The 27,473-nt window shown below is 28.9% G+C and overlaps 2 protein-coding genes across 8 annotated transcripts in view; one reads left to right on the forward strand and one right to left on the reverse strand.

The window, feature by feature from the left end:
- Positions 1 to 27,473, reverse strand: part of LOC105154472 (secretin receptor) — a 56,407-nt gene that overhangs the window by 20,867 nt on the left and 8,067 nt on the right. For 2 of the 5 annotated variants that reach the window (XM_087407705.1, XM_087407704.1), the window contains exons 1-2: positions 3,657 to 4,436; positions 2,679 to 2,770 (exon numbers count right to left, since the gene is read on the reverse strand). In XM_087407705.1, the coding sequence (XP_087263831.1) occupies positions 2,679 to 2,690 (12 nt within the window). In that variant the 5' untranslated portion in view covers positions 2,691 to 2,770; positions 3,657 to 4,436. Of the gene's footprint in view, positions 1 to 2,678; positions 2,771 to 3,656; positions 4,447 to 20,154; positions 20,374 to 20,452; positions 20,982 to 27,473 lie in introns of those variants that run through there. The other 3 variants (XM_011070024.2, XM_087407706.1, XM_011070023.2) reach the window with 3 other exon arrangements.
- LOC105154478 (hypothetical protein) overlaps positions 21,152 to 27,473 on the forward strand; it is a 211,892-nt gene continuing 205,570 nt past the window's right edge. Inside the window, exons 1-3 of one of the 3 annotated variants that reach the window (XM_087407713.1) lie at positions 21,152 to 21,253; positions 24,709 to 24,879; positions 25,868 to 26,087. The gene's annotated coding sequence lies outside the window, so the exon portion shown is untranslated. Of the gene's footprint in view, positions 21,254 to 22,114; positions 22,225 to 22,444; positions 22,537 to 24,708; positions 24,880 to 25,867; positions 26,088 to 27,473 lie in introns of those variants that run through there. The other 2 variants (XM_087407711.1, XM_087407712.1) reach the window with 2 other exon arrangements.

Consider the following 27,473-nt stretch of genomic DNA (forward strand, 5'->3'; position numbering starts at 1 on the left):
GTTTTACGGACCAGCAAAGAATACTTAAAAGCGCGCCTGGAGCAAACGAGTTTCCATACAGAAACTCGCACGTGGGAAAATATAAGATTTGCGTTCCATCGTATTCGTTATCTAAATGATAGGATTTTATGATATGCCCAGAGCTTTTGCATAAGCACCTATAAGCATTTACGAAGCAGAAGTTATATTCATTACGTATGCGAGATATCGAACGAGCTCGGAAGTAATTTGCTGGAATCGCATTTATGTCGAAAACATGCAAACACTCCAACGATATCAACGATATTAATACAATCAAAAAGTATTGTTTCTATTTATTTATATAAAATTTTCATGTAAGTTTTTAATTTGTTCAGAAAATTTACTTAGCAAACTTATTACTATATCAGTGAACTTTATTGAAGATGTTTATCCTGAAAGGAATTTCTAAACAACTCTCTAATTTTTTCCCCTCCTTCGTATGAAATGAAAATTTAAAAACCGCGAGATTCAAATATTTCAACAAGCTAAAAAAACAAATATTATGTATTAATGTATTATTTGCGTTATAAAAATACAGTGATTTTTCTCAACTTTTAAATGTGTATAAGTTATAATATCTAAAATAAATCTATATAGATGTTAAATCTAGGACTATTTTGACCATTGATGTATATTATATTGTATAATAATGTGGTATTGCTAGATCAATATGCTGAATCTGATATAATATTAACAATATTTACATTGCAAACGAGAGGATGCATTGCGTTAATGCACTTTTAATTAAACGGAAGAGTGAGTTGCAATAAGAGTGCATGAGATTAAAAATAATGCTTATTATGGCCAACAAACTCAAAATTTTTTCGTATATAACTTTTGTAATATTGTTTAAAATCCGTTTTATTTGTGGAATAAATAACTGTGACTATAATCTTGTATTTAAATGATCTCGTTGGACTCTAGCAAACAATGTAGCATTTAAAAAAAATTTATTAAAAATACTGCGAATCGTTTTAGGCAATTTATTTCCTTAAAAAAGAAAAAATTTAAAAAATTCCAGTTTTAAGATTTTCTAGCAATAAGATATACAAGATGTTCAACAAGATATTTAATATTATATTTTAAATGTTAAATATATATGTATATATATGTATATTTTTTACATAACGATTCTGTTTTAAGTAGGCTTGCTTTTGAATAATAATTAAAATAACAGATAAAAAAGTTAAATCTCTTATCATGCTCTTATTGTTAAGTTTCACAAAAACTTCTAAATTTAATTGGCAAATTTATTAAATAATAAATCTTAAGTAAATTTTCCATACAAATTCGAAATGTTACATATGTTGAAAAACGCAAAATTTACAGAAATCGGACATAAATTGTGGTATTAGAAATTAAATAAATCAGATGAAACTGTAATACTAACACAAACATTATTCAATAGAAAATTATATACATTATATTAAAAGAACCAAACTAAAAAAAAAGACGAAATGGAGAAATTTTTGAACTGTATTTCGTTTAAGTTTTAGATAACTGAAGTTATACTAAACTAAAAGTTCTTAGAATTCCTGCGGCAAAGAATATTTCAGAAAACTTAATTAATAGTTTCGCCACGCGAAAGGCCGTCCGACAGCCTGTCTACAAATAAAACGATCTGTCTGGCTCTTCTGGCATTTTCTACTGTACACTTCAAGGAAAACGTCCGACATTTAGTTTGCGATAAAGCTTCCAATTGTATGTATATTTAGCGGATTATCTCTCTGCGAAAATTTAAAGATATCAGCAGAAATATTCAATGAATGTTCCTGCGTGTTCCGGATTTCATGTACACCATAAAATTTTATATCAACAAATAAAAAGATCGCATCAAGTAATATACTTTTTATACATAAGTTAAGATTGCTACTATCAAACAAAAAGACTGTTACTAAATAAGTTTGTTACTAAATAAGATATTAAGAACTATTTCTGTTAAACTTTTCAGTTCTGATTTGTTTTTCTTTAATTCTTTTGTCAGAATCTTTGAAATGTTTCTTATCAGAAGAATTACTGCGAATATACGTAATTCTCTTGTCATAGAAAAATGTAGCTAAGAGGATTCGTTCTGAATATAAAATAATGATTAACTTTCTGTTGTTTGTTTCTTAGATTTATTCCTCGATTGTGTATGTAAAATTCGCAATTGTTTTTTTTTTAACATTGGAAAAAATGTATCTTTAGAATTTAATTGTTATTATTTAATTAATACTAATAATAAATAGGACGATTTCACTGATTTACAATTTAGTAAAATATTTAAAGAATAATATGTAAAAAAAGTTTAAAAATAAGGTTAAATATATGTAGAAAGTATGTATAAGAGAAAGTATGTATAAAACAGAAAGTATGTATAAAACATAAAAAAATATATTTAATTTTCACTATTATATTTTTTGTGCATTTTGAAATAAATTCTCGCAATTGTAAATCAATCCTGTAAAACTATATTTAATGCACGTTAAATCACATAATTTAACAAAGCGACAATTATAATACCATAATTTTATATAAATAATATCATTTTCCTGTTCCTAGTTAAAAAAGACGAACGTCACTGTAGGCGATGGAAAAATTAATAAAGCCAATTATTCTACAAAGTGTGAATATTATAATTGAAACATGCCATTACAGCATAGCTTGTCATTACTCACATGTGTTTCCATGACGGTTTCTCGGATTATTGTCAGTCAAATGAGTTTTCTTCTTGCAGCTGTGATTTTTTTGATCCTCAGAACAGTTCGTTCTGAAAATATATTACGCATTAATTAATCATATTATCCAATATTGTCCAGTATCGTAAAAAAAGGAGAAAAAAAGACACTGTTTTCATTTTATAATACAGTTGGTTATCATTGTTGCCGCTGTTGATTCGTAACATTGTATCAATATTTTTAATTATTTCGAGACGATAATTTTTGTACTATTAATCATGTTAGAATAGAATGTTAATTAATCATTGCATTATGTGGTTAATAAGCTTATATGATGGGAAGCACATGTGATAAATCATGTTTTTGTCCTATACTTATAAAGAATGCTTTGACGGAACTTCAATCTTCTACAGGGATCGCCATTTACTATCAAATTTGATATCTGCAACAGCTTTGACAATATTTTGATAAAAGCATTTCACACGAAATCGATGATACTTGACCAATTTAACTAATAAATATTTATACATTATTGAAAGGCAATTTTTTATGTCGATATTTTTATTAATAAAAATTAATATCGATGCACAACAGGATAATATTTCTTATGAACTGATAGAATAAAAATATCAATAAAAAATATCATCGATATTTAATCTTTATGCTATTACAAACAGGTTTAATGTAGAAATTTATTATAAAAATAGAAGCAATCAAAGCAAAGTGTATAAGGCCGATTATTAGATTCTTTGTTATTCTATTAATAGAACATACGAAAGTTCATTACGAAAGTAATGATCGTTTAGGTTGATGAACAATCAAATAAGAGCTAATCAACGAAATCTCGTATCGACGATATCTGAAATGGCCTAACACACCCTTGTTTGTTTTCTAATTAATTGTGTATTAGTAGGTCAGACAACCAACACCTCTTTTTCTTTTATAATACTACGTCTTTCCAGTCTATTATCCAGATACCATAATCATTAGTCGATCGATCGGGAAACCGAAGCTGACAACAACCACGGAATTTCGCAACTTGTTCGAGTCATCAAGGATATCGAGGTATCCATTACGCTATTACAGGATAGTATCTACTGACGTATCAGTTCGGTCTTCGTAGATAATAGACACGGTATCGTCCCTGTAAGTTGATAAAATGGATAAGTTAAAAAATAATATAAATTACACGTTAGATAAACGTTCATTAGGACATAGTTTCTGTGTATTAATTTACTGTTAAATTTAATTATTAAATTTGTATTGACAGTACTTGATAGAATGAAACTAGAAAACAATGTAGTACAAACTTTAGACTAACTAAATTAAATGTAAATAGTTTGCCAACTAATATTCGCGACCATAGCTAGATCCGCGAATCTATTAGCAATGCGGATTATTTGACATTGTTCGCATATTGCTATTTGCAGGGTTGGTAAGTAACACGTTATTTGTAACGTCGTTACAAGTTACTTTTTTCAGTAACGAATGGATAACGACGTTACATTTTCTTCCGAGTAACGTTCACGGTAACACAATTACATTTTTGGAGTAACGGTAACGATTTTACTTTTATCGTTACTTTATTTCCAACTGTGGAAAAGTTTAGTCGTAACTATAACTCTAGAAAACAGAGATGAAACATTAACTGATTGGCTGTCTAAATTACGCGATCACGATGCCTTTTTTTCATTCTATTCACACGTGTAGATTAATTCAGATATAATCATTACAATATATTTAATTTCTTATAATTAAATTTAATAAAATAAAATAAAATAAAATAAAATTTTTGTATCATATCTCACAAATTAAATATATGCATATAATATATGCAAATTACAAATAATACTATTTTTTTATTATAATACAATATAATTTTACCCTTAGAATATTCACAATGAGTCATTTATATCTTGTTTCTTTTCTTCGAAATACTGTACCTGGCTAAATAATTCTTTCTATCCTTTCCTTCTTTTTAAATATACAATTTCATAAATGTTTTTTAAAAATATTAAAATATATATAAGAATTTATTCATAATTTTTGTATATTTGCAAAAATTATGGAAATTAATCCACACAAAAACGACCCATCATGCACAATAAAAGAAAATTGTATATGTATTAAGAGTTATTAACGTATAATTTAAAATTTAAAGATATTTTATTAAAAGTAATACGAAAAATAAATTTATTTAAGTATAAAAATTAAAAAATGCAGTATATTGTGTAATATGACAGCATCTATTTCATTCAAGAAAATAATGCACAATGTTTACTAGGTATATATATATATAGGTATATATTTTTTGAGCTCTATTCCTCTACTAAAAAACAGAATTTTGACATCTTTTTTACATTTACCGCAAAAATCTGCACATAATATGCATATAATATTCTATTAGTCAAGAAAAGAAAGTAACGAAAAAGTAATAAAAGTAATAAAAAAGTGATTCGTTATATTTTGAGTAATGAGTTACTTTTGCAAATCAATAACGAGTAACGGGAACGAGTTATTTTTTAGGAAAAAGAACGGTTACGGTAACGAGTTCTTTTTATAAGGTAACGTTGCCAACCCAGGCTATTTGTATGCATAAATGCATACTAACTTTACATGCATTAACACAAGGTTATCGAAAGAGTCATCAATGGTTGATTAAAAGCAGACTATAATAATCCATTCGCGAGCAATGGATTGTGGACTCATTTCATGTCGTAAACGGGTTGATAAATTTAAATATCAAGGATATGTCATGCGATGTCGGCTATACGTTGCATTATCGATTACATATGCCCTCCAAATGGTTATCTCCGCGATACATTGTTAACCGTTATGTCAAATTTGTCAAGCTCGACGGGATCAAATTTATCGGCTGAGAATGTAACTCGGGCAATAAATCACGGAACTCATACATGAAGTATACTCAAGTCGCATTAGATCTAATTTACATTTTTTTGATTGCAGTTGCTATATATAAAGTATAATAAAATATGTAAAATATTTAATGTTCTTATTTTGTATTTTTTCTTTCTTCTTGAAATTGTGACGTATGTTAAATTACACAATTTAATTTTATAAAAATATGTATTGTACGTACTGTATACTATTCAAATTATACAAAATATAAATTTTTATGAGGACCATATATGAAGTCTATAATAGTATAATATATTAATGTTTACAGTATATTAATGTATTTTTTCATGAATTTTTAAAAACTATTAAAATTTCTTTGTACATAATTATATATAAACAATATATGTAAATATAACTGAGTTAAAAGTTGCATTGTCTGCTAAAAATTCAGATAAATATACGGTGTGTTTTTCACGTTTAATCGATCGATGCGACATAATGCACGATTACTATTGAAATAGATTAGCATTGCGATTTCGAGAGTCTCGAGAGGTGTTCGAGTGTCGGAGGCATTCGAGTGGCATTCTGCGAGAATTCCCAGTTACCGGCAACAAAAATATCCCGCAATATTGAATAATGGCGCATGTATTCGGTTAAATTAAAATAAATGTAATTTGCGAACATAAAATAATGATAAAGCCAACAGCGTGGATGATCAATTATGAAAAAAGCCCTTCCGCCGAGATGACGCTTAGAAAGTTCAATCAATTATACCATCACGGGAATTATTCATAGTCTCCTAATAAGCTTAAATTGAGATCTCGCGTTTTCTACAAACGTATCTCAAGCAATTCAATTAAAGCTAAGTAAAATTATGTTTACTTTCTTTATTTTGTACATATTTTCTGCGTAATAAGAGTTTTTTTTACAGTATAAGAAGTTTATTTATTATTATTTAGAATTATTATTTAGAATGAAATTGTAAAAAATGATTATATTTTTTATTATAAATATCCAAGTACGTTATCTTTATTTATTATAACACCAAATTTTTAAAGATGTCAATTTTTTTTACGAGAATCTTTACAAGTGTACTGAGTTTTGGGAAATGTCGCTTTCTGTGAATGTTATAAATTTATTATTAAGTAATTTCGCGAAGTAAATAAAGAGGAGTAGAAGAAATGGGATAAACGAAATAGTATTTGAATTAAATATTGCAGTTTGAGAGACATATTAGAATGTATGAAAAACTCATATACTTTCGGTGCACTGAAGATATTTACACATTTAAATAAAGAAAGTATTAACTTTATAGTATTACGATATTTTTTGAGTCACTCTGGATTACAATTGAAAGTTCTTGAGCAGAAACTCTGATTTAAAGATTAGATAATAGGTTAAAGATATCTTCAGCTCATCTCAATTGCATCTCGTATTCTTGTGCCTATTTCAAACTAAGTACTTAGTATTTCATTTCCGCTCTGTATTTCATTTAATTTGCGTGAAAATGTCAATTCCTCTCGTGATAAAAGTTCTCTTTCTTTGATGACAAAGATAAGAAGCCGCAATTTAACATAATCTTTTTACTTTTCAAATACGCATATCGATTTTATGTGTAATGAATATTGATTAGTGATATTCTCCTAATTGGAAAAATATTTTATGGATAAAAAAATAATTAAAATATTTAATATTAATACATTATCATCAACAGTAAAGACATACAATATAGAAGGTAACAAAAAATGTGATTTTAAAAATTATGTAAAATAAAAAGAAGATATTATAAAGAAGAGCTTCTAAATTATGTTGTATATATGTAATAACATATATGTATTCACATTAGTTGAGAGATTCGGCTTATCAGAAAATGAGACGTATATATTTCATTGTAGGTAATTCGCTTTTGTGGTTCGTTGGTTGGATATAGGGAAACTAGCGCTGTCAGTTGATATAGAAGTAATAAGAGGACACATTGCGGTATCGATGCTCGAATGTTGAGAATAAAAGTTACAGCTGTAGAAATTTTATTAAAATTTTGCAAGACAAAGAACGACAAATTCGATAATGCAAGTAAAGAGCCTGTATTAGTTTGGACATAAAGATTTCATTATCTCCTTCTTGCGCTAAACTAAAATTCCGAATTAAAAATTAAATTTTCATCGATTCGTAAAACTAAGAAGATTTCGGCAAAGCCATAATTCTGTTCTAGCAAGATGTTTTCTATACTGTTTAAAAACTCATTATTAATTAATGATAAGAGATATAAGAAATCTGAGGAAAATTTTCAAATTATTCGTGTATAAATACATGAAAATACGTATGCGTTATATGTATATAAAATAAAAATATGTTCAGTAAAAATTTATCATTCAAATATCTCATATTCTTATCACGAAACTTATTAGTTTCATGTCACTTCAGTAGGCTGAATATTCTATTTAAAACGAAGAACCGCGTTGTTCATTTATGTTACGTGAAGCGATCCTAAGCTTTCATATTCTTGTTGCGGTAATCTTTCCCGCACAAATATTGACGTCACGTCTGTAACAACAATGCAAAACAAGATTTCGTGACTTTAATGAGGTTTAAGTCAATCCCACTTAAGACACAAAGATATTTTATACATAAGTTTCTGTATAACTTATGTATGACTCTGGCATTATGGATATCTGGTATTATCAGCGCGTTGAATAGAGGGATTGAAGGAACGAGGAAATCGGTAAAGTTCTTAAATTTGCATCAGTTAGTCCAAGATCAGCAGTTTAATTGCGAATTTACTAACATAAATCCTCTAGTGAAACGCTAATCTTATTTCTCCTGAAGTTTCTTTGATTGCTGAGCTTTTTTACTTGATTTTTGCGCAATTTACATAAGATAAAGTTCCGCATGATATCGTTCGTTAAACGGATTTTTCTCGTTTAATCTTTTAAAAAACGTGACTCGAACGAGAAGTTTCTACTAGCCAATTATTGGTATATCAATTTGTTGGAAAGAAAAATACCGAAGGGAAAAGTGTCTCTTGTAGTATTACAATAGTAGGAAAAATTGTTAAGGACACCCGCGGGATCTTTTCAACTTGCCTCTGCTCTGGTCCACATACCCGATGGCCTATTTCGGATCGTGTCACGCGACGAAAGCCCAGAAGTGTGTCCCATTCGCGGCTTCGTGAATCCACTTGTTGTATATGCTGAATAAGTGGATATTTATTTGTGATTTTATGCTCTGCTCTTGCGCTGCTCGTTGTGCTCCTATTGATCGATTGCTATCGGAGGGTATTGTTGCAAATGAATCCATGTTACATGACTAAACTAATGTCCAACAAGTTGTTTTCCTGCTGTTCGCTATTGAAACGTTGCTTTTTCAGTCATAGTATGTATAGTTCTGATGAATCGATATCTTTGTTGCTGGTCATGGATATGTTCTGAATTATGCTTTAACAAATTTTAAATGAATTTTATAAAATGATTAATAAATATATAGAGAAAAAAGAGATATGCATTATGCCATCTATTGCAATAATAAAGCCGTACAAACCGTAAAAATTTTTATTCGTACTTTGTACATTATATTATGTCGTATTATTATATAATCCTTTATTTCTAATTGAACAGTGCAGAAATTATGAATATAATCATGTACATATTTATTTTTCCGATTTAATAATTTAGCTTTTAAAATTTGAATTCTTTGTATTATATATGCACTATATGTAAAAAAAAAAAAGAAACGATAGTTATATAACTACATTGATATTAATTAAACAATGCAAAAATCTTAAATTATTAGCATTTTTTGATATTATTATTATAATTAACATTATTATTATAATTATTATTATAAACTAATTTCTCGTGCATTAAAAATTGTTTTATCTATATATTAGAAATGATATTTACAGGGAACATTTATTTTATATAATTAGCTGTCTCTTTGAAGTAGCTTGAAATATTTCTCTTGGCAATGTCATTTGCAGCCTACAACCTCGTTATATAGATGTCTGAAAGAAAAAATATTAGATATTATCCCTAAGGGACGAAGCAACAGAATATTCTATATTTTCTAAGGTTATATTTTCTGCCAGATAACTTGTATACTACACGTTTTCGAGATATATTCAAAATGCCCTTAGTATTGATTTTCCGGTTTTCATATGTATGTCCTATTCAAACACAGCAAAATAAAATCGACGGTTTTCTTCTTCGTATTCGGTTTTTCTATTTCGTATTCCTTAAGAAAATTTCATTCTTTACATTGTATTTCTACATAACAAAGTAGCAATTGCTTTTTTTTCTTATTATATATAATGCATATATGCACCATATGTAATAAATATGAAAAATTTAAATTTGAGGAAGTTATATTATAAAATCTGAGAAATAAATGTAATTATATTTATAATAATTTAGTCATTATGTTTAGTCATTATTTCGCAAAAATTATAAAAAATACAAATAAATGATAAATGTGTGCCAATCCTTCCCTAATATTTTTATTTAAAAAGTGAGTTGTTTTGCAAATCGGAAAAGATTTTCATCAAAATTCAATGCATCTAGCATAAAAAGATATGTTCTTTTCTTGAACTGTTTTATATGAAATATATCTGAGTCATAAAAATCGTGAATCGACGGTTCCGATCTTTTCTTCGTCAAATAAAGAATGCATATCAGACTTTTCCAATCTTCCGAAATCACTTTCGCATCGTATTTCCTGAATATCTTGCGGATATTCGGAATGCCTGTGAAATATTTGCGACGTTTCTCAGAGGATTGGTACACATTTGCGGGAACTTACGCTCGTAAATAAGGACTTGAAATTGGTGCGTGCAATGGGTTGGACGGCAGAAAATTTGCCGACTGTAAGAATAATAAAAGAATTCTATAGAGACGTTCACGGCGACAAATAAACACCCAATTGGGATATTGCGATGGCTAGTGAGATCATAAACCTTGTCCAAGATAATACGATTCGTATGACTTCGACTCTTTCTCTGCCGATTTCTCAAGGGCCTTGCAGAATTTCAATTCCGTTTGAAATTGCAGAAAGCTATAGAATATACGGAATGTTTCAAAGACATTGAATAACGTAAACAAATAATATATAATCATCTATGTTGCAATACAACTTTAATTAACTTTTAATAAAAAGAGATTAATGCGGTGTTTTAATAACTATGAATAATTGAAAAACTTCGAAAGCTGCTTATTACATTTTTCTCAATTGAACGAGCTCATTATATAATCTTTCTTGACCTTTTCTGCCCCCCGTAACTTTCCTATAATAAATTTCCTTTCTCGTTAAATTAATAAGTTTGTGTGCTTTACTTGTGCCTTAATATTGAGTAAATTATTTGCGATCTTAATTCGAACAAGAAGCTCGGCACAACAAATGATAGACATGGCACGCGACATCATAATTGTAAGCTGTCTTTTCTTAAAGATGTGATAATGCATGTTGTCTTTGATTATGTCGTTTCGCTTGTATTCAATGAAAAGCAGAAACAAATATAATACTCGTCGTTGGCACACCTACCCTCATTGCAACGAAAGGTAATCTGATTTCGGGTCAAGACACGAGTATAGTTTAAACTTTCAAGTCTTCGCCAATTTCAACGCCCACGAGACGCTAGATTTGTTAATGACAAACCGCCCTTTCAGGTACCTTCTCATAGAGTAAGCTCGTTAAGCACAGTTATTTTAAGAATCACTAGGTCACCCAACTGTAATTCAATCGTAATTATGCGGATAGTTGTCGTGACGTCGCGAGTGGTTATTTACAGAACTCGGAAATCTCTTCTTGAATCTCTCTCCGTGGATTTTATTTTAATTCGCAACGTCAAAAATACTTATTTAATATTTCATCAATGATTGAGAATAAATAATTTAGTTCAATGTATCGATAATAAATAATTTCTTTTGAATAATAATTAAGAAGTACGAAATAATTATTATATAATGGTTTTTATTTTTATTTGAATATTTATATTTAAATAACTCAAAGCCTAAACAACACAAAGCCTAAAATTGTGACGTAAGACATCTTTCGATGATAGACGTAAGATGACACAAAAAACATTTTATGAAGCGATTTTAGATATGTTTTTTGTTGTCTGGAAAGCCATGCATACAAATATATGTATGTGTTAGTCTGCTTTTAATTGTTTATGAAAAGAAGAGCATTCCACGTCTCGTTGAAATCCTCATAGAATATTCATGATTGTCCAATGTGATTCGCGGAAACAATTATTTAGCCCAGCTTAGCAGAAGCAACAAGGGAAATCTTTACAGCAAACTACAGCGAGGAAACAAACTTTTAGACAAAAGATAAACACGATGTTTTGCTAGTTGAATAATGTCAACGCTAAAATGAGAAAGCGAAATGAGAGGACGAATTCGAAACATAAGTTGCAAGTTAATTGGCAACTAGCAATCTCATTGTCAGGCTAAGTGATAACAATCACTTTCAGTGATTTAAGGTACTATTCGACCAACTGAGCACTCAGAACAAGTTTTCGACCGGTAAATTAATTGCTCGTAGTTTCAATGTTCGCTTCGCCAATGAAAACAACAAGGACAGATCAAAGTTGAACTCATTAAAAAAGATCAATTTCTAGTTATTGGATAAAATATAATCTTATTCCACAATTCCGGTCATGGCCTTCGTCACTCTGTGTAATACGTTCTGTTATTTGGACAATGATAGATCAAATCCTATTTCAATCGTTATTACTGTTGAAATTGCTGGACGAATGGAAAATATGAAATGACCTAAATTTTCTCGACAAGTGAATTCATAGGCGCAGTCATTTATTATTTATTAAACCTCAACATAATGTCGTAATTTACCAGAGGAACTTTGTGCGAAGGTTTAGGAGTTTCAACGTGCTTTTGCAAGTTGATTTGAAGAAGGTTTAGTAACTCCAAAGCTTTTCCGCTAAAAGCTCTCCATAGGTTGGTCGAGTTGGGTAGATCCCTCGAGAGCTGAGAGGATAGAAATATATCATTCTCTATGACTGAATAAATTTCATCACGATAGTTAGTTTGCCACATAGGTATGCAACGTATACAAAGATATCAGAGATACGAATTTGGAGCGCAATTGTTTAAAGTTGTGGTATATTTAATTATTGACCAATGGTTCCCATTTCTCTTATTAATGTAAAATTTGTTAAACTATTATTATATATTATTATATATGTATGATAATATGTACATTATTATATATGTATAATGATTTATGCTACTATCGTTTTTAAATAAAACAATAAATATGTGATCAACCAGTCAGTCAGACGGATCAATACAATAAATTCATACAGTAATATCTCATCCAAGTATATCCGTTAATACCTACTGGCACTTCAATCTTACAAATAGCTCTGGAGCTAAATACAATTAATCATATTACCACTCGACAAAACGTCTAGCTTCATTTTGTTGGACTGTAACATTTGTTTGTTCTTATTATGATGGAGATCAAGTATAATTGAACCTAATAATCCGAATGATTGCAATAAATCGCACGTGAGATCCTTCAAATTGGAGGATTTAACTTAAGAGGTTTGAATATTAAATGATTCATTGAATAAAAATATTAAATGTACTTCATTGAATAAAAAAAATTATTACAAAATAAATTAAATATTTTTTTATGTAGAATTATTTGTATTACTCAATATTGTCAATGTCAATTATTTGTGTTAATTATATAATTAAATACTTTTAAAATTAAATTTTAAAAACAAGAGAGAGAGAGAGAGAGAGAGAGAGAGAGAGAAAGTATATATTGGCTGGAACTTTTACTTGATTCTTATATTTCAGACCGTTCTAAATACAGTCTTAAAATGTCATAAGCCAATCGCCGTATTAGCATCTTGAGATTACTTAAGACTATGGTTTTATTATAAAATAAAAATGGATTATCAGCCATTGTTTTTTAGATCAAAAAGAGTTGGAATTATACTTTTCAGCTTTTGTTCGTATGCAGAGAAATAATTAAAATTTCAGTGTAAAATAATATTTTTTAACTTTTTTTTTAATTAGTAAAAAATAACTAATATTATATTATATTTAAAAATCTCTGAAAATATATTTAAAAATTCATAAAATAAAAGATTTTGAAGAGATGTATTATTAATAATGGCATAAATATTTCTTGCTACTGCTAAAAATTAGTGGTACTAGGTTAATGAATACAAAGTATTGCCAAAATCAATTATAACACAATTCATCGAATAAGAGGAAGTCGTATAATTCCCGTTGTGAGCTGGCGGGTGGTATTTGTCGGCGGGTCCGTCGTTAATTAACAGATGACATATATCTACAAGGAATCGCATTAGTTGCTAATTGATATTGTTTGGAGCATTAAGTCTCATTCAGTTACCTGTCCTCTATGATTATGATTTAATGTATACATTATTGTATCTTCTGCTTCGCGCGAAAATTAATCTTCAATTATGTGAACGAAGCTTCAATTGCTCTTGTTAAGTGCATTGATGAAGTGAATCAAGATGCTTATCTCTTGCACAACTTACGTTGACACAGTCCCAGAGAAATAACGTTTATACCGTGCCCTTCGTAAATATAATTGAATTTCTATATAGTCTCAAGGAGTGCACAGGTCGAGAGTAACACAATTATTAGCTAATAATGAATAAATATAGTTAAATATTATGATCGTATTCACGATAAATTTAAGAAATGGAGTTCATAACTGATAGAAACATTAATAGCAGTTTTAAATAACTTTGATAACACTTTATTATGTGCGAATACATAATAATTACTGAAAATGTCTTAAATGTAATAACGTTAAAATAATTATCCCGACAAATGTATCTTGTTATAATTTCAACATAATAAATCACGTCTTATTAAAAATATCTCCAACTCTCGTCTTATATACTAAATATAAAGAGGAAATGTATTGTATTTTCTAGAAATAGAGAAAGAGAGAGAGTGCACTTTCTGGACACTGTTGCGAGAAGAAATAATTTTTCGAAAGAATTTTGTTTATAAAAAATCTTTCGTGAAATTGAGGTGCATTCTACAAATTATTCTTAATCAATTATTCGTACAATTATAAGGAAAAAATATTTTATACATAATTATATAAAATTGTATAAAATTATATATAATTTTATATAAATTTATTAAAATTATATATATTCTTATATAATTTTATATAAATTTATATAAAATTATATATAATTTTATATAATTATATATAAAATTTTTTTTCCTTGTAATTATACGAATAGGAGTAATTAAAATATTTTTTCATTTAATGGGAAAATAATAGAACTTTTTTCAAGGTTAAATTTTGTCCTATATAGGAAGTATAAACGATTGAAGATACGAGATGTCTCATGAGTACACATTGCCTCACAATTACGAAACTAAATTAACACTAACCCTCCTCATGTTTAACGTGAGAGTCGTATCGCAGATAAAGATTACAGAAATACTGATTCGTAGTATGTGACAACGGAAATAGGATGCCATGTAACATGTTGGCAAATGCAGTAAAAGTCTATCATAAAACCCTTTATACTCACGCGAGTCCCACTTTGCTCAATTAGTACAACAGATCATCGTAAAACCTCGATGTCCTCTCACAATAGTTTATTATAAAAATACCATTAAATAAAATTACGATTCTCTTTTAGAATGCTTTTGTATCACGGTAAACAAAGATTACATTTGATTGTGAGATAAAATAAAAAAGGTTACGCACACTAAAGAAATACAAAATTTTTAATAAATATTTGTTCAAATAGTTCTAAGTAAATATTTACTAAATATAAACATGTATCTATATAATACAAAAACCATTATGATTGAACAATTATTTTTTTTATTGAGTAAATATTTATTTACTGTAAATAAATGTTTATTTAGTATTATTCAAAGAAATATGCAGGGGCGGCGACTTGTGTCGATTTGCATGTGTGGAGTTGGACAACTTAATCGTGGGAGGTGGAAGAAGAGCAAAAAATTTCCAGAACTTATTTAATCTCCATATTAAAATCTCTTTATAATCGTACAAAATGATAAGCAATGAAATTATAAATATTTTATAAATATTTATAAAATATAATTATATAGTTTTAATTTGAAACATACTTAAACTCATAAAATAAAATTTAATGAAAAAAATGTAATAAATTTAATCTCGTAGAGCAAACGTTGAACTTCGAATTTTATTTTTTATAATGATAAATCATAAGTGCATCAATATCTAAAATTTCAGCAATCTCAGAATGTGCATGCAATATAGCTGCTGAATTCAACCGAACTTGTCGTAGAATGCAAATATGTTTTTAACCTTTTCAATGCAGAAAAAGAACATTCTGCAATACACGACGTCACCGGCATTGTTAATAATATTTGAATTTTTTACTTGTTATTTTCAAATTATTCATGAAGAATTTTTCATATGTGGAATTCTACACATAAAAAATTCTGATATGTGGAATACTCCACACACACCCCACAAAAGTTGCCGCTCATGGAAATATGTATTAAGATTTAGTAAATTTTTTCAATGTGGATTAATTAAAAATATGATGCAAATTAGGAACTGCTTAATGCACTGGGAACTGCTTAATGCACACAGGAACAACAATTTGATGCACACTATACAAATTATCGGTCCACATTTAAACATGTTACACTGAAAATGATCAAAATGTTAGCTGAAACGTTCGTCTTTTGATTCTTATGTAAATTTGTGAAATTAATATATTTGTAATATAATAATTATATATCATCTACCGCGCCGATTCCTAATTATTATTATTTTTCTTTTTTAATTATCTAATGGAAATTTTGTTTGTCTATTACGTTAAAATAAAAAAGCTACAACCGATACTCGTTCTACTCTTTTTACGAATTAATACTTATTTACTTGGACATTTTGACAGATTATGTAAAATTGATATACATTGGTATCAAATTCTCTGGATTTGATGTGTACCATTTGTTTGTAACACAATTTTTTCCTATGCTCTTTCCAAAATATTTAAAAAAAATCTTTTTACGCAATGAACGCTTTTAATTTAAATATTCAGAGACCTTTTTGCAATAAAGCAGTTAAAAATAGAAATTAATTTTTTTCAATACTTGATCAATCTTTAACAATATTTATGAAATTCTGAATAATTTAGTCCTGCGGAATTTTGCAATATAATTTTGCGTGCGTTTCGATAATGATTCTAAGAGATTATTAGTCTCAAATTATAGGAATATCCTGTCGATCAATATATTAAAACAAAAGAGCAGACCATGGCCTTGATGTAACACTATCGGTCATTGCTAATTGGTTTACTTCATCAAGTATCGTCTCGCAATTAATATACGCCGACATCAATAAAGGTGTGCCGCTGTTTTATAAGATGACACATATGATAGTGACACATATGCAGTATATCGGAATTATGATTAACATTGGTTAATTTTTCATGAAGATATAATAAAAATAATTTATCTTAAAAAATTCAAATAGATACGTTTAAAAGATTTAAAGAATAATTAAAAATTTCAAGAATAAAGAAGCGAATAATATAATTGTAAAATTAAGGCTTGATGAATTTATTGGCAATTTTATTACCTTAAACTTTATATAGATATTTATACGATGATTATTAACTATTGCTCAATTAATGCAATTTAATAAAAGTCGAATAATTAGTTTTTTCCCGATCTTTTAATTAATGTTCGTTGCTATTGTTTCTTGACGTAGATGCTTGTTAATTTTTAAATTCTTCATGTTTTCAAGTGACAGCGAAACGTTTTTTCTCACTAAAGCTTCATAAATGAGTCCCTTGAGCACGAGAAAAACCGACGTATTTCTCACTTATCACTTAATATAATGTTGTTTTATGCAAAGAAGCATCGCAACACTAGTGCATACTTTACTCACGGCAAATATGGTCGTATTCGCCTATTTGAAAATTATTGCTTGCTCTTTTGCTTGTACTTTTATTATGGAAAATTATTGAAACATTATTAAATAGTTTTTAAAATTTTCTTCGTAATTTTAGAAAATATTTACACTTTACGATACACAAAAAAAAAGCGAACATAGGTATAATATTAAGAAATGTAAAAATTGAGATTACTAATTATATTTTTGAATGATACAGACTAACATTTTTCTCAAATTCTGTATATATGTACATGAAAAAGACGTTTCCTCTATCTGTTAAAAAATTTTTGATTGAGAATCGATTATTATCAATCATCGTGACAACATTCGCACGATCATCGAATCGATCTTCATGTGGGCGAATCGAAACTTTCAGTGACGCATGTTCGCGACTGTATGCTTCTTGCGAATGTGGTTGGCTTCAGAAGGAAATATCTCTTGTACAGCGCATTTCGAATCGATCCTTTCAGACTGACGTAAAAGATTTAATTTTTTCACATACATACACATAAATGCATTATAAGAAAATAATCCTTTCCTTCCTTTTAAAAAAGTATAGCGCCAAACTTAGAAATACATTGACAGTAAAAAATATTCCGATTGTATTTTATTCGTGATAAATAATATTATAAATAGTAATATTTGTAGGTAATAGAATTAAAGATAATTCTTTAATTAAATTTTAATTTTCTTCTAGTCATAATTCTAATTTAATTTTAATTCACGTCTCATCGTGAAAGATATCAAATTTCATAAGATTTGCAAAGGATCTAATTAAAAATGAAATGTACGTAGATATGTAATGCGGCAAGAACTTCTTATACTGATAAAGTCCTTCCTTTACGCCATATGGCCTTATTGCATTTGCCACTGTTTCTTATCCGTGTCGGAAATAAAAAAATCCCATTTTTCTTTCTGTTCTATTCTTTTCACAGAAACTCATTCACGCCTTCATTAAATATGTGCGTTTAAAAATCGATAATAATTATCAACCATTTATTGCAAACATTGTTAAAACGTACATTTATTCGTAATTAAAGTCCGTTTGAAATGATCTACGAGTCAGAATTTGAAATAAATTTTATTCATAATTTTATAAAAAACCGCGTATAAATACAAAGCACTCAAAAAATCAGAAATATATATTTATACATTAAAGTACATATATTAAAATACATACATGAAATTATAAAAAGAATTCTATCTTGAACTTTTTGCGAGATCTGAGAAAATGAACTTTAAAGATCAAAATTAAAACTATTTAAAATATTAGAAATACACATGCATACAATATTTATTAAAATACATATACATATAAAATTACACGGTATGTATATGAAATTGCATATAGAATTCTATCTTAAAAACTGATGCAAAATATCAAAAATGAGCTTGTAAAGAATGGAGCTTAACAATATTAAACAGCAAATATTATATATGTGAAGCCATAAGAAAAATTCTGTCCTGAATTTTTTGCAACATCTAAAGTGGACTTTAGAGACCAAAGAATGCTATGATGCATAATCGAGCAAAAGGGAGACTAATGTATTTTACCTATAAAATATTTGCTCTTTTGTATCGTGTCCTTTGAATATTCTGAAAATATTCTAACAATGAAAACAAAAATTTGCGACTTCGCATTCAATCGTGTTTTTTAAAGCAATTTTTGCGCTTTATATATTAATATCAATGCTTACAAATATCTTCTTTAACTCAACGCAACGCGTTTTCATATTTAACCAACCTTCTCGTTAGAAATCGCTGTTTGCATTACAGCGGTGTAATTTCGTGCTAGAAACTTGCTGCGGTGTTATTAACTTTTTAGTCGCATATGCGCCCGACGAAATTCTGACATTCACACTACCGTGCAGTAGGCACAAACTTAAACGCAGTTTCGAGAGATAATTTACTGAATTTACGCATCTCTTACTATTTAATAATCTTGAGCTCCATTCTTTGTGGGATTCATTTTTGACATATAATTCACATAAGTTTTTAAGATAGGATTTAATGTATAATTTCATATTTATGTCGTGTATGTATTTGTGATTTTATGTATACGTGTATGTATTTTTTAACAAATATTATGCGCGTATATAATATTTGATTCTTTAAATATCTCTTCTCATATTAAAATAAATACACTAGTTAGTGAACTTAATTATTGGATGAGATAATAAAAGTTTTAAAAAATTATAATTTGAAATGGACCGATGAGAATAAATCTAATTAAACAAAAGAAATTTTATTTTTTCGGTCGAAGCAGATCTTAGTGTTTGAATATTCCCGTATGAATTTAAATTTATAAAAATAGGATTTTTTTGTTATTTAGTTAGAAAAATTTTTAATATTAATAAACTTTTAATGGTATGTACGTCTCTAAATAAATTCGTCTTATTAAATTTTTAAACACAACGAATTTATTTGAAGATCTACATATATCAAAAGTTCAAGTTAAAAATTTTTATCATTTCGTTCAATAATTGGGTCATGTCCATTAACCCTATCCACCAATTAGTACATTTACCTTATACGACATATAAAACCATAAATACAATTTTAAATTCGCGAACAAAAATTTCGATTCACAGCATATTCATTCACTATTACATTTATTATTGTCTTACAATATTTGTTGACGGACATAAACTCTGTGCAAAATTCTTAGAATTAAAAAAAGTAAACATACCTATGATGTGATGCTATGTAGTCATCGGGTGACACGATAATTTCAGATGATAAGTGAACATTTTATATTTTTAAGATAACTGTTCATCATTTGTTTTTGGCCATTTTCTTTATTGATTGTTTCTCACGGAGATTTTTTTCACATTGAAATTTTTCACACAAATATCGGTTTTGTCGTTTCTCGGCGAATTAATCAGCGCGAATCTCGTACATCTGATCACTGTGAATGCATTGAAAACTTCAAAATTAAGACTATATGTCCGTCGAAATTTAATATCTTATTTTAAATCTTTATGTACCTTTATTCTTCACACAATTTTGCTTCTGGTTACCGATTTAATACATCGATCAACATATTAAAGTAGATGGGTTTAAGCTGGACAAATTAAGGAACTAATCTTCTTGCCGGGCAGTCGAATGTGATTGGTTGATGTATTTAGTCCAAAAATAAGAACCAATCACGTTTAATCACTTAGTGAGCTACCCAGACAACGTTAATGTCCGAAAAACGAGATATAAGGCATCTCTAAGAAGACTTAAAAACATTTTTAAAAAGATGTCTTAAAGACATTTTTGTAAAAGAATCTTAAAGCCTTCTAAAAGACATCTTTAATTTTTTAACACATTTTACATCGCAACTTTAGATTTTATTATGTTGTCTGGATAGTTTTATTTTGCTTGAACGCGTTTCTTAAATTTCATTTTCACGTCGATATGATGTCGTCGTGTTTCCTTTCCGTATTTTGGCTTTCCATAGTTTGGAATTACGGTGAAATGGTAATCAAAATGCTTGATATTCGTAAGTATTATGTACTTCCGAGAGCACGTAACGAGAATAAATAATTCCGTCGCGGAAGCGAGAACGCAAAACATTGCAAGGTGAAAAGTACTGGACGCGACAAACGTTAGCCACGATCGGAAAATACCACTCGGATCTTCTCGACAATCTCCGTCAGTCGTCGTCTCGATCGCGCGCGAAGTCAGCCACTCGTCAGCTCAGTGCTTGAATGATGCGTACTAATTGCCGTTGGCTGCGAAATTTCTTTTGTTTTTCGGTTGATTGATTTATAACGGCGATAATCAGAAATCATGTAACATTTGTAAGTATACATATCTGAGAGTAATGTTTGAAGTCTGCGGCACACTTGCTCTTTTTAAACTCTTTGAAGTAGCATTTCACTTTAAAGAATGAAAATTGAATTAGTCTTGATAAAGAGTGGCTCAATTTTAATCTTCAAGAATTCTTCAGAATGACAATTCACTTTAAAAGTTTTAAAGAATGTTTTCCTGATATACAGGGTGTCTTAAAATAATCGCCAAATATTAACTATTGAGGAAACTTGCAAAATAGTGGGACTTTTCGACTCAGTTTAGTCCACTCTACTTGCCCATGAAATATTTGGCGATTATTTTGGAACACCCCGTAGATGGCTTGCGTTTTAGTAAATTATTAGATCAAATACAACAGAGAGAACACTATCATTGAATTATTGGTCAAAGTTAAATGCTTCGTATAATACGATATGTATTCTTTAGTAGATAAATAAATTTATTTCAATAAATTTATATCAAATATATGATAGCGCGCTGATAACTTTCGGACTTTCAACACAATAAGTCTGTGAAACGCTACTAATTTTCCATAAATTAAATTAAAAAAACTATAAAGAACTTATTGCAAAAAATATTACCTCAGCCTGAGACTTCTCGACTTTCCAGAGCGAGTGTCTATATTATTAGAATTGTGTTCCACAGAACGCAGAATTTGTAGTAATTTATCGAACAAAACACAAGCAAAACCATCAATAGACTGAAATACGTACGTTTCGTCGCGATGTGCAACATCGCGAGGTGAAAAATATTGAATGCGAAACTAGCCGCTATCGGAAAATACTTCTCGGGTGCCGTCGACAATCTTCGCCAGTCGTCGTCTCGATCGCGCGTCAAAGCCGTCCGCCATCTTAATCTTTTGAACGATACGTACTGATTGCTGGTGACTGCGAACGTCGCGAAATCTCTTTCGTCTATCCATTTATTTATCACGCGGCGATAACCAGAACACATAGCATTTGTAAGTATACATATCCTAGAGTATGTAGCGAGATTGAATGCGTCGCGGATGCGAGAGCGCGAAGATTGCAAGATGAAAACTTTTTTGAACGCGAACGACAAGTACGACAACCGTTTGTCGCGCTCGAAAAATAACGCTCGGGCGCCCTCGGCAATCTCCGCCAGTCGTCGTTCTCGATCGCGCGAGAAGTCATTCGCCATCTTAAGCGCTTAAACGACGCGTATACTGATCGTCGGTGGCTGCGAACGTCGTAAAATCTCTTTCAATTTTGGTTGACTTATGCACCGGTGGGAATTAGAGCATATAACATTCGTAAGTACAGATATCCGAGAGCACACAGTGCTTGGTAAGTACGTTGTAGACACGAAATTGCATTGTAGCACAGAATATTGCAAGGTGAAAAATGTTGAACGCGAAGTTCGCCGCGATCGGAAAATTATTTCGCATGGACGCTCGTCGATCTTTGCCAAAGATGATGAGTAATGGAGCGTATGTTCCGTACCATGCATGATACGCAAAATATATCATTTTATCCTTTTTATTATATTCGGTGAACAACAAGTAATCTGTTTTCTGCACTCGACTGCATTAGAACTCTCGCTTTCTCGCTTTTTACAGAACAAATATCACCGGAGAAAAAAATGTTTTATATAATTATATAAAATTATATAAAAATATATATAATTTTATGGATATATTTTATATATAATGTACATAATTATATATAATTATATATAGTATTTATATATAATTGTGTATAAACTTACATATAAAATTATATAAAATTATATATGATTATATAGAATTAGAATTGTATATAAATGGATATATTTTATATATAATGTATATAATTATATATATTTATATATAATTATATATATAATTATATATATATTTATATAATTATATATAATTATATATATATTTATATATAATTATATATAAACTTATATATAAAATTATATAAAATTATATAATTATCTAGAATTATATATAATTTTATATAATTTTTTTATATAATTAATAAAATATTTTTTTCCAGGCAATCACATTATATCTATATCTCATTTTAGCTCCAAAAATGAACATTAGTTCAACTACAGAAATCAGATCTAAAAATAAAATATTTCTTTTTAATTTCTTAGTTTGTTTTTTTCATTGCTGTATTCTCTGAACTGATGCAATAAGTTGAAGTAAAATAAATGTATATTTGTTTCACTTCGACTTATTGTACTGTGTGCACTAATTTAAAGAGTGCAATAATAAAAAACAGATCTATTTATACATCATATGTACATTTTATATATATATATATATATATATATATATATATATATATATGTATAAAAACGGAACGCATTCTTAATTGTCGGTGGCTACGGAAGCGTCGCAAAATCTGTTTCGTGTTTCGACAGATTTGCAATACGCGATGACAATGGAAATACATAATATTTTTGAGTATACACATCCGATATGTATACCTAAGAACTTTGATTCTCCCTCATTTTCACAAATATAAGAAATAATCACCTTTTTACATTAATGTTCATAGTCTGTATGTGATTAACGACATAATTAAATCTTATGTCTTACAACTAAATTTTTTTGACATAAAGACAAAATAATTTGAATTTGGAAGTTCTAAAAAAGTAATCAAGGGAAAGAATCGAAGTCCTTGAGTATACGTATAATATTTAAGAATGCATCGCGGATGCGATCACGTCGAAAATCGCGAATTGAAATACGCGCGAATTGGATAACCGAAATTCGCCGAGATCGGAAAACACCCCTCGGGCGCCTTCGACAATCTTCGCCAGTCGTCGTGTCGATCGCGCGCCAAGTCGTTCGCCATCTTGACCATCTTGACGCTTGACTTGAACTACTAGAAGTGCTCAAACGACACGTACTGATCGCCAATGATTGCAAGCATCACGAATTCTTTTCCATATTTCGATATATTTACGACGCAGTGGTAACTGGAATGCATAATATTCGTAAGTATACACGTTCAGAAAGTACATACAAGTACGCAAAAACGACAAAGTACATGACGCGAACGTAATCGTACGAAACTTTGTGGAGTGAAAAACATCTCGAAGCAACAGAAATTCAACGACAGAAATTCATTTCGGTCGATATATGTCACTCAAACGCAATTAGCAATCGGCGGCAGCTGTCATGCTGATTGCACGTAAAATGGCTGGTCATTTTAGAGGTTAAATGACGCAAACTGATCGCTGGTCGTGTGTGATGATGCACAGTTTTTTCAAATTTCGATGAATTTATGACGCTCTCGATAACGGACGTGTATAATATCTGATACGAAAGTAATTATAATGCAGAAAACGATCGCGATCAAAATTTTTGACAACAATCTCGACTAAAATTCATTAAAATACGCGAATAAACACACGCGATTGAAAATTATCGAAAGTGTTGACGTTTGATAATAACGAATAATCAGTTTTTCATTTCTTGTTTCAGATGCAATTCATGTGCAATTTGGAGTAATTATCGTAACAATTTACGGAATTTCGTAAAATCAGAGTGACATATTCAAAAACGAAGCCAATGTCTGTATAATTGTGAATGAAGTTTATGTCAAATTTGTAATTATATTTTAAATATCGTTGTATAACGTGATAACAAATTTTGGTACGTCTAGACACAATTTCATGTTGAATGTTTCTAATACTGAAACTCAGGTGCATGCCTATTGCATTTAAAATAGAAAATTCACTGCTGCTTAGAATATATTTTGTCGCTAGAAAGCAAATATGTTACAATTTCTTCAAATAAACTTCGTGCGTAATATTACTGGATGTTAATATATCACATGGACTGAATGTGAAAATATGATTTTTATTAAATGAACACATTGCGACCATAGTGTTATTCGTATCAAAAAAATTGGATGTGCATGAATTAATATTAATTGTTAAAATTACTTATATACATACATAATATAATTAACAGTATTTGTAAATGCTGTATTTAGATGTATAGTTTAGCATTAACAGTAATATAGCTTTTTCATAGGAAAAAATACAAAGTTGCTGTTAACATTGAGATTGCTGTGCTTATAAATTTATCAAACAGCAAGTGACAATTCCATAATTATTACTTGTAATTTTCCACTCAACAATATATAACATATGTATTATATTATAGTTATATTGAATGGGAAATTACAATTAACAATTATATAACTCTTACTTGGTATTCAGTGGGAAATTACGCGCACAAATTGAAATGTGGGATAATAATTGGCATTGCAATAATTTTTTACATTAGCTACATTTATATTAGTTATTTGTAAATAAGATTGCTCTGGTCGCAATTGCTCTGATTGCAATTGCTTTGGTCGCAATTGTTATGAGAACCTTTTGTATTATTATGTTTAAATTATTATTAGTTTCTTTCAGGTTGCAAAAAATAAATATATAGTATCAAGAAAAATATCATGTGATCCATGTATTATGTGATGATATAGTTAGTATCGATTTTTGACACTTTGAAGTTTCTGAACATTTAATTTAATCAGCAGATTCTTACAATATAAAATTCATAGGTGTGCACCTGATGGAAAATCTCTTTATATAGTTTATTATTTGTATAGCGTGTATCGTTTATTGTATTTCAGTAAATTAAATGTCACGTTTGAAAGTGAAAATAATCGCGCAAAAGATTTACGCTAGAAATGTGATTACGTTTTCGCAATTGACATCACTTCGGTCACGTATTTACTTGGAACAAGGATCGAGAATTCGAGGATGCGTGCTGCGGTTGCTGGAGAGAGAGCAGTAAATTCCGATTCCTGATATTGTTGGACGCTGCGGTATATCCAGTTACAACTATGAACGGTGAGTGCTAGATATTAAGTTTCGTTCTTTTCACTTGTACTTCTTGATACTTTTTGTACTTGAAATGGGAAAAACTACGTAGTAGACGCTTTAGAACAAGCCATAAGAGAAATAACAAACCCAGAAGGTGCAATTTAAAAAAACGAATAATAGATGAAACGGTTCTTTCGTTGTTTAATAGGTTGCCACTTTACTAAAAATTTGCTATGATAAAAATTATATTCGAGAAGAGAATGTCGATAAAAATTTAATATAAAAAATAATATTCCAAAATAAAATAATCTAAAATAATATGAGCAATCAATGAAGAAATTATTTATTTTATTTGTGATTAAAATATTAAATGTTATTAAAATATATTATTCTGGGAAAAATATAATGGAATAAATTAATCGATTAAATGGGATAAATTAATCGGAAAGTTGGTAAATTAGAGTAAAGATGGATTGCAGTATCTACTTCACAAATAACTTTCTCGGTTTTATTTTGCTTTACTTATTAGATTGGTTAGTAAATTGATTACTTTAAAACCTTTGTTTGAAGCTAGCCCTTCATTTTCGAAATTTTGAAAAAATAAGCAGAGTTCTAAACTTCTGCGAACTTGGCTCTCAAAATTTCAAATGGTGTTTCTACCGCTTTAATCGATGGAATTCTTTCTAAAAAATTGATAGAGAACTCTAAAACTCTTCGGAAGGGGAGGGGAGGGGGGCATAACTGCTTATTTTTTCAAAATTTTGAAAATGACTAAATGAGGGGGCAGCTTTATAAAAGTTATTTTAAAAACTAATAGAAGAATCATTAATTAAAGTTAATTATTGCTATATAGATATTAGATATCCAGATAGTAAATAAATGCAAATAAATACAAAAAAATTTTTTACGAGGAAATATTTTTTTAATTAAAAATCTCTGTCAATTATAATCCTATTTTAAATGTATATAAGCATTATAATTTAATTATTTCTCTAATGCAGTACACACTTACACTCCCTTAAATGTACGTACAAATGGAACAGCAATACATAGAAATATTTCATAAATACTATAGAGAGATATCAAAATTGCAACCGAAATAGCTGCATGCAATCTGTAGTTGAGATGATTTAATTTGGATTACGGAAGGCAATGTTAAACAAATGATTAAAAAGAGTGAAATTAATTAATATGTCATTCATAAAAGTTTTCAAATGAAATGAAAATTGAGAAAAAATTTATGTAAATAATTGAATTATTTTTTTACATGAATTTTAAAAGAATGAAAAAATATCCTGCAGAATTTTAATTTTATATTATCTTTAATATTAGAAGATGATATTAATTATCGTATGAACAGTATTGATTTATTAATAAATGTATTGATTGTTTACATCATTCAGATTATGTTCT

This window comes from Acromyrmex echinatior, chromosome 7, assembly GCF_024713525.1.
Source record: "Acromyrmex echinatior isolate Ae372 chromosome 7, ASM2471352v2, whole genome shotgun sequence".
Lineage (NCBI taxonomy): Eukaryota > Metazoa > Arthropoda > Insecta > Hymenoptera > Formicidae > Acromyrmex > Acromyrmex echinatior.